General features: G+C 42.5%; 1 protein-coding gene across 5 annotated transcripts in view; it reads left to right on the forward strand.

Moving 5' to 3' along the window:
- CMTR1 (cap methyltransferase 1) overlaps positions 1-8618 on the forward strand; it is a 152814-nt gene that overhangs the window by 98745 nt on the left and 45451 nt on the right. For 4 of the 5 annotated variants that reach the window (XM_027876243.1, XM_027876245.1, XM_027876244.1 and 1 more), the window contains exon 8: positions 6901-7038. In XM_027876243.1, the coding sequence (XP_027732044.1) occupies positions 6901-7038 (138 nt within the window). Of the gene's footprint in view, positions 1-4373; positions 4410-6900; positions 7039-8618 lie in introns of those variants that run through there. The other variant, XM_027876246.1, reaches the window with a different exon arrangement.

The following is an 8618-nucleotide window of genomic DNA, read 5'->3' on the forward strand; positions in this document are numbered from 1 at the left end:
CCTTCCTTCCTTTCTTTCTTTCTTTCTTTCTTTCTTTCTTTCTTTCTCTTTCTTTCTCTCTCTTCCTTCCTTCCTTTTCAAGTCTTCTTGCACAAAATGACTAATATGGAAATGTTTTACATGATTACACATGTATAACCTATATCAGATTGTTTGCCATCTCAGGGAGGAGCAAAGAAAGGATAAGAGGAAAGGATAGAATTTGAAATTAAAAACTTTAAAAAAACCCCAAATATTAGAACTTGTTTTTACATGTAATTGGGAAAAATAAAATATTATTTAAAAAAACATGAGATTGAGAGTACAGAATTCTTCATTCACATTCTTGAAGTTCTTTGCTCTGAGCTAGCCTTCAGACCAGCCATGTAGACCAATATCACACTGGACATGCCAATGGTAGCGCCCCATCCAATAATCACAAATTTTTAGAGTTGAAAAAGACCTCAGTGTCCATCTCTTCCTTACTATGCACAAAAAAGGACTCCCACTATGATATATGTGACAAGTAGTCAACCAATCTCTGCTTTAATAACTTCAGTGAGGAGGAACCCATTACCAGCTGAGGCATCCCCTTCTGCTTTGAGATGATTCTGATTGCTTTGATTTTTGCACTTCTTTTTTATCAGTGATTTGGAACATTCTTATTCATTGGGGAATGGCTCTTGATCTTAAATATTACTTTTATCAGGATATTTGATGCACTTTTCCCCCCTCTCAACCTATAGCTTCCTTTCTTTTCCTGGTTGCACTGATTTTGTTTATGCAGAAAAAATTTCAATTTCCTATAATATAAATGATTTATTTTATTTTTTGTGACTACTTCAGTCTTCCATTAAGAACTCCACCTTTCTCCTCCATCTCCATTCATCATTCGTACAATCTACCCATTACTTTGCCAGGGGGAGATACTCCATATATTATGACAGAGGGAACAGAAACACATACTTTAGTCCAGAGCTAGATGGAGTAGTGGAAAGATCCCCAGTCCTGGAGGCAGAAAGGCAAGAATTCAAATCTGCACTCAGATACTTAGTAGCTGTGTGACATTAGGCAAGTCACTTAACTTTTGTTTGCCTCAGTTTCCTCAGCTATTAAATGAAGATAGCAGTGGTATCGATCTCCCAGGGTTGTCATAAGGATCAAATGAGATAATATTTATAAAGTGTTTGAAGATATTTTGCATTCTTAGTACAGTGCCTGGTGCATAGTAGGAACTATATAAATGCTATTATTATTATTGTTGGGATTTTTTTTTTGTGTAGTTTGGTAAAACCTATAGACTGTGTAGAATAATGTTTTTAAAGGCATAAAATAAAATACATTGGATTACAGAGTAAAACAATTATGTTGAAATAGTTATAAAAGTATTTGAAAAAAAAAAAAAAGGTTTACAGACCCCAGGTTAAGAAACGCTAGTCTACATTAATTCCTATGGAGCGGAACATTTAGATCCCATCATAAAAATTGATTTATTGTCTTGACATAAAAATCATTTAGCAACTAAGAAAAGAAAACATTTTAATCAGATTTAGGCAACATTCACAAGTATAAATGTATCTTTGGCTTCTGTGACTCAAAGCAGTTATAGCATATTTAGTGACAGAGGGAGAAAGATGGATGTGGATTGTTGAGATGATGGAGAGAGATCTTTTCTTGTGCCTTTTATTCTTCCTGGTTATCTTTCTCCAATGAATGCAGGGTTCTCAACCTTTTTTTTGGTGAAGCAATCAGAGTTAAGTGACTTGCCCAAGGTCACACAGCTAGTCTAGTAAGTGTCAAGTGTCTGAGGCCAGATTTGAACTCAGGTCCTACTGACTCCAAGGCTGGAGCTCTGTCCACTGCGCCACCTAGCTGCCCCCTCTTAACCTTTTTTTGTGTGTGTGCCATAGCCCTCATTGACAGTCTGGTAAAGCCTATGGACCCCTTGTGAGAATAATGTTTCAAAATATATAAAATAAAATACATAGGATTACAAAGGAAATCAATTATAGTGAAATACAGTTATCAAAATGTAAAAGCAACAAATACATGGACCCAAGGCTAAGAACCCCTGTATTAGTAGAATAAAATTATTTATTGTTTACTATCACATATGATAAGATTATCAGAAGTGGACATTATGCTGTACAGCCTATTAAATGCTATAGCATAGGTGTGATTTCCAAACTTCTAGTAACCAATGACTGTCTCCACTTATTTTAAAAGCCATTCTGTATATTCTGAAATTGCGAAAGGATAGACTGCAGATGATGAAAAACTGCACCAGTTTTTCTGAGTTGCTATTAGATTACTACTGGGGAGGGGGAAATACTTTATTAATTACTAATATTGTTTGAGCCTAGCTTTATATGGTTAGAAAATTGTCTAACCTGAAATCACAGGGCATGCTGACCTCAGGGACTTTCTAGGGAAAACAGGTCATAGCTTCCCCAATAGCTTGTGTTTTGGCTTCACCCAAATTATATTGCTTACTAGCTACGTGACCCTGAGCAAGTCACTTCACCCCGTTTGTCTCGGTTTCCTCATCTGTAAAATGAGCAGGAGAAGGAAATGGCAAACCACTCCCGTATCTTTGCCAAAAAACAAAAGCCAAAAAAAACAACAAAAAAACGAAATGCCAAAAAAGGGTCACAAAGAGTTGGATATGACTGAACATGACTAAACAATCACAAAATTATATTGAATGTTTGTGTTTACCTGCTGAGACGCATCTCAAGTAACCTTCCCCTTTTCTGGAAACTGCCTAACTGCTTCCAGAGTGGCTACCCAGATGCTTGTCCGTATGCCCTGGCTTGAACTCTATATATTGTAAAACTTAACAATTTGAACTCTGTATTGTAAGATGTAACAATTAACAATTTCCGGAGGAGAGCCGCACCTTTTTCTGGCTCTCTCTCCTTTGCCAAATGACTTAATAAAAATTCTTAAAACTTTTTCAAGTCTTGGAGTTTTGTTCTTGATCTGACACTATCTGGTTACTCCTGTGCTTTGTGAGGCTATCTAATGGGACAATATACATAAAAGCACTTTGAAAAGTATTAAGTTTGTGGAAGAAAAATTCAGTACTCTTGTGTTTTTGGCACATCTCTCAGAAACAAAAGGACTTATTAATTAAATTCTAAATACCTTTGCTTAGTGAATGAGAAACCTATAGGGACAGAGATCCATCATGCTTTTCAAAATCTGACCCAATTTTTCTGCTTTCAGTTTATTGTGTTCAAGAACAAAGACAGAATTCTTTTATCGTGAATTAACAAGGGTACCAAGTTTAGACAACAAGTTTTTGATTCATCAAACAGAAAAATAGTAACTTACTTTTCCCTAAACCATTCAATCTGGTCAAGGGTTGAGAGCAAATCAGTACTGCTCATAGTTGAATTAGTCATTATTACTCTAATTCCTTTAAATTGTAAGCTCATTGAAGGTAGGGATTGTCTTTTACCTTTTTTGTAGCCCCAGCACTTAGCACAGTGCCAGGCACATAGTTGGTATTTAATAAAGAAATGTTTGTTGTTGTTCAGTCGCATTTGACTCTTTGCGACCCCATTTGGGGTTTTCTTGGCAAAGATACTGGAGTGGTTTGCCATTCCCTTCTCCAGCTCATTTTACAGATGAGGAAACTGAGGCAAACACGGTTAAGTGACTTGCCCAGGGTCACACAGCTATTATGTGTGTGAGGCCAGATTTGAACTCCTGACTCCAGGCCTGGTACTCTACCCACTGTGCCACCTATTGTAAAGAACTGGTAAAATTCTTCATTCAGATTAGACATATGTACACACATTTAGGGTAGCTTTTCTTTTTGTGATAACAAAGAATTGGAAACAAAGTAGAGGTTCATTGATAGGGGAATGGCTTAAATACATTTAAGAACATGAATGCAATGGGGGAAGGTAAAATATCATCTCATTTGAGCCTCAAAACAACTTTGGCAGGTAAGTCTCACTAGGATCCCCATTTAACAACTGAGGAAACTGAGGCAGACAGCAGTTAAAATGACTGGCTGGTAACACAGTATCTGAGGCTGGATTTGAACTCAGAGCTTCCTGACTGCAGGCCTGAGCACTCTACCACTGCGCCGCCTAGCGGCCTTGCACAGGAGGGGGAAGAAGTGGGTGGGTGTGCTAGGTAAGAAGAACATTAGCATGCCATGCAGGCCGAGAGGGAGATGGCGGGAGAATCTGTTACGGGACGGGAGGACCCCCGGCAAGGTCCCCGGTGACGTCATCACGCGGCGCCGCAGCCGGGCCGGGTGCGTGACGTCACCCCGCGACGGGGGCGGCTTTTGTGAGGAAACGAAACTGGGGCCGAACGACGGCGACGGCTGCGGCGGCGGCGGCGGCGCGATCTGGCGGCCTGACGCCCCTTCCCCCTCTCCCCTCCCCGGCAGCTCGCCCCCACCCCGCAGCGTGAGTGCCGGAGCGCGGGCGCGGGCGCGGCCAGAGCGGGAGGGCGTCGGGGCGGGCTTGGCTTGGCCTCCTGCCTCACCACGGCCCGCCTGAGAGGCCCGGCTCCCCGACCCGCCTCGGCCGGCCCGGGCACGGCACCCGCCTTCTGCTCTCCTTTCTGCTTCCCGTTCTCCTCCCCCTGATGCTCCCCCTTCCCTCCTGCTCCCCTTCCCTCACCCCTCTGGCCCCCCCCTCCGCTCACCACATCTGGTGCCCTCCCCCTCGCCTCTGCTCCCCCCCATGCCCTTCCTGCTCCCTTTCCCTCCCCTTTCAGGCCCCCCCCTCTGCTCACTACACCTGGTGCCCTTCCCCTTGCCCCCCTCGCCTCCTGCTCCTTCCCTCCTCCCCCCTCCCTCTCCCTCCCTCCTCCCCCTCCCCCCTGCTGGCCCGTTCTCTCCTCCTCCACCTTTTCCTCCCTGGCCCCCTCCCCCGTGACCCTCTTCCCCTCCTGTTCCTTCTTCTAATCCTCCCCTTTCTGTCTTCCCTCTCCTCCCACTGTATTATTCCTCCCCTCTCCTTACTTTCTTTCCCCCGTCCTTTCCTCTGCCATTTCTCTTCCCCAGTGTTCTCACTTAGTTCTGCCCTCGCTTTATTACAGAGGCCCTCCTCTGTCCCTGGCAGCACCTCTCCACCCTCAGCTAGCCTTCCCAGTGCCCCTTGCCTTCACATTTGATGCTCTGCTTCGAAGATGGAAGAGCATCTTTTTTTCCTCTTAAACATTCTTTTGGGCATGGGTGGGTCGGAAAGGGGTTGGGAAATAGGGTCCAAGTGGAAACTTAAGGTTTTTCGTAGGAGTTGATTTTGAACATTCTGGTAGGGAAGCTGGAATTGAGAGCTCCTTTTATTCGTTCAGGTAGACTGTGATAGAACAATTCTCTTACATTTTGTTTTTGCTTTTTCTATCTGGGCCTCTGGTCCCTCATTTGTAAAGTGAGAAGATTGGATAAAATGACCACTGAGGTCCCTTGCAGTTCTGACATTCTAGAATTTTAGGATTGCTTCTATTGTGCAACACCTCCCTCTCCCCCATCCCCCCCATCTCCCCATCTAGCTATAAAGCAGTTCTGTGCTTTTCTCTTTTCTCACACCTGGAGCCCTTAGAGTTGGTTGAGAGGAGTTTCATCTTTTTAACTGCTCAAACACCTGACATCCTTTGGAGGTGCTGTGGGTACAGTATCATTGTGAGGATTATCCCCAATTACTACACTCCTCCCATAGCTTCATTCTTTAGAGTTTAGGGTGACTCCTGAGGCTCTGGTATTGACCCTTCTTACTACTCATCTCAGGCATAGTTTCTGCTTGCTCCCCCCCAGTCTATGTCATGGAAGTGGAAAGATGGAGGTGTCATATCCAGAAGGGGATGAGACTGTAATTGGCTAGTCCTAGGGGGAGAGACAGACAGTAAGGTAAATTGATCCAGGGCTCTAGGAGGTGGCATTGGTGAAGTTGACAGCAGATTGGAGTTTGTCACTGCTTCCAAATGTGATATATATTGTGACCAAGACCTGTAGCCCCAGTTAGCCCCTGCCCTTTGCTGTTGCCAAGTCTGGAGCTTTTTTGGCTTTATGTCTGCTTCTTCATTTTCCTTTTTTCCATCTGACCGTGCTGTGTGGAAGGCTTTCTAGAATACCAGGGATCTGTGGACAACAATTTGTTAGACTCAATATCCTCTTCAATAAAGATGATCATTCTGTTAAGATATTTAGGTGTTATTGCTCCCTTTTACCGTCTGATATTTTTTACTTTAGTACCTAACTCGGTAAATAAATGATAGTGGCTTGATGTGTGCTTATTTCCATTTTCCTAGCCATTTGTGTACCATGGCTGTGTGCCAACCTCATGTCCAAAAAAACTTGCTTTCTATGCCACTGGCGTTCACCCAACAAACCAGTGGATAGAATGCTACTATGACTGTCAGAAAAGTTTCCTAACTCTTCCGTATGCTTAAGTTCACATTGAAAGAAGCCAAAAATCAGTTGTCAGTAGTAAAAATAACAGTGATTATCCAATTGTTTTTGCAGAGCCCTTGCTGTTAGTAGATGTAAATTTATTTGTCTTTGTCATCACCCATCCCAACAGATTGCATCCTAATGTATTATTACAGTGTTCAAAAGTATGAAAAAATATGAACTCGCCATGTGAATAGTGACCACTAGGAGATGGGGAGTTAATGTGTAATTGTTTAGCATTGTCATTACAGTCGCTTCTGGGTGTATGTTGCATTTAAAAAACATACATAAAACTAATAATTACTAATGAGAACCAGATCCTGGCTGGCCTCTTCTGAGGCTCATTCCAAAAGAAGGTCATTGGAGTGTTGTCTTTGGAAGATGATCAGAAATGTCAAATTCTATTCCTTACATGGTTTATGTGTTTGTGCCCCCAGACTTTTATCACCTCCTGTTCATGTGGCTTTGAACCAGAGAGAGTTAACTGCCATTTGTGGTTGCAGTGACAATGAAGAGAAGAGGCGAAGGAGAGTTCAGCAGCCCCCAGAAGAAGCAGAAGAAAAGAGCTGCTGAGCTGGGCTTGACCCTCAGTTCCACATCAGATGAGGAACCCCCTCCTTTTGGCAATCATGGCCCACAAGGTAAGGCTCCCAACATAATGTGAAGCCTGGCCATTGGGTATGCTGATGGATGAGCACTGGAAAATCTACAGCCTGTTATCCCTTGTGGAAAACTAGGCCAGTTCAGAGGTAGACTTTCTTTTCCTGCTGCCATTGCTTTGATTGAAGTATGGCACTACCTGTAGGTCTAAGTTGAAAGGTTTTCCAAGAATTATCTCTGTTCTGTAGGTAGTCTGTTAGTTTCTAATTGGGACACTCTTTTGCTTTCTTGGACCTCATCAAGATGGTGATCAGCATTGAGTATTGTGTGTAAAACTAGGCCTTAGTAGTCATTGATGATCCTGAGGAGAGGGAGAGCAAGAGGGAGATGGTTAGCTTCGGGGATCTGGCATCATTCCTTTCAGCTTTTAACATTTACTTAACTCATTTCCCCTGTAGCCACAGTTAAAAGCAGTAAATGGTATTGGAGCAGTGGTATTCATTGTTTGCACTTAGTGCAAAGTGTCTCACTGATCTGGTTGGAATCCCTTGCTTGCTTTGTCCATTTTTAGGGTTGTAAAAATTTACAGCATTCATTTTCTTTGTGAATTTTACAGTGTCTGGATATATCTCAGATACCAAACAAATTAGGAAATTCATTTGCATTTGATTTCACTTGCCAATAGCTTCATGTTTTGGATCCTGTCCTGAATCACTGGTAAACTGGAATGAAACTTGGTAACAGATTGGTGACCAAAAGGGTGTGACGCACCAGTCGAGAGTGGTAGAAGATACAGTTTACTAATAAGTGGTAGGCCAATTGAGGGGCAGTTTAACATCAGATGTTACTCAGAAGCTGGTCCAGACAGGAGAAACTTGACAGGCAGTAAAAATAATAAAGCAGTTGGTGTGGCCATAGTCCAGGCTAGGAAAGAATGTTTCTCTTTTTTCTCTGTAATGTGTATCAGCTAGATGTGTGTGCCATTTGTGCTATCAAGATAATTTCACGATGAGTGAGAACAGGCTCTATGTGTTGCAGCTGGCACTGATAAGTGGGAAAAGAAAACGTCTTTGTGTTTCTTTGGTTTGTCCTATAGATGGTTTAGGAGAGGGAAATTTTGCCTCTTTCCCAGAAATTAGTGATGATATTCAGATGTACTGAATTTGGGAGGAAGACAGAAGAGGCCATAATCCAGGTTGGCAAGGTGCTGAAGCGTAGCTGATTCTGAACGGAGCATGGATGATTGTTACAGAGATGGCAGTTCCCATTTTGATATAGAGGACATGTTTTTTCTGCTTATAATAAAGTTAAGGATCCTCTGTTAAATTTAAGGCTCTTGAAAATGTAATTGTCAATTAAGTTTTTTTTTTCCTTTCCTCTTTCTCAGTTTTTGTTGTTTGGTTGTTTCAGTTGTATCCAACTCTTCGTGACCCCATTTGGGATTTTCTTGGCAAACTTACTGGAGCAGTTTGCCATTTCCTTTTTCCAGCTCATTTTACAGATGAGGAACTGAGGCAAACAGGGTTAAGTGACTTGCCCGAGGTCACATAGCTAGTAAGTGTCTCAGACACTTGGTCCTCTACAGTCCTGTTCTCGAGATCTCAATAAGAAAACTGGTAAA

This window comes from Vombatus ursinus, unplaced genomic scaffold (assembly GCF_900497805.2).
Source record: "Vombatus ursinus unplaced genomic scaffold, bare-nosed wombat genome assembly UNPS02014811.1, whole genome shotgun sequence".
Lineage (NCBI taxonomy): Eukaryota > Metazoa > Chordata > Mammalia > Diprotodontia > Vombatidae > Vombatus > Vombatus ursinus.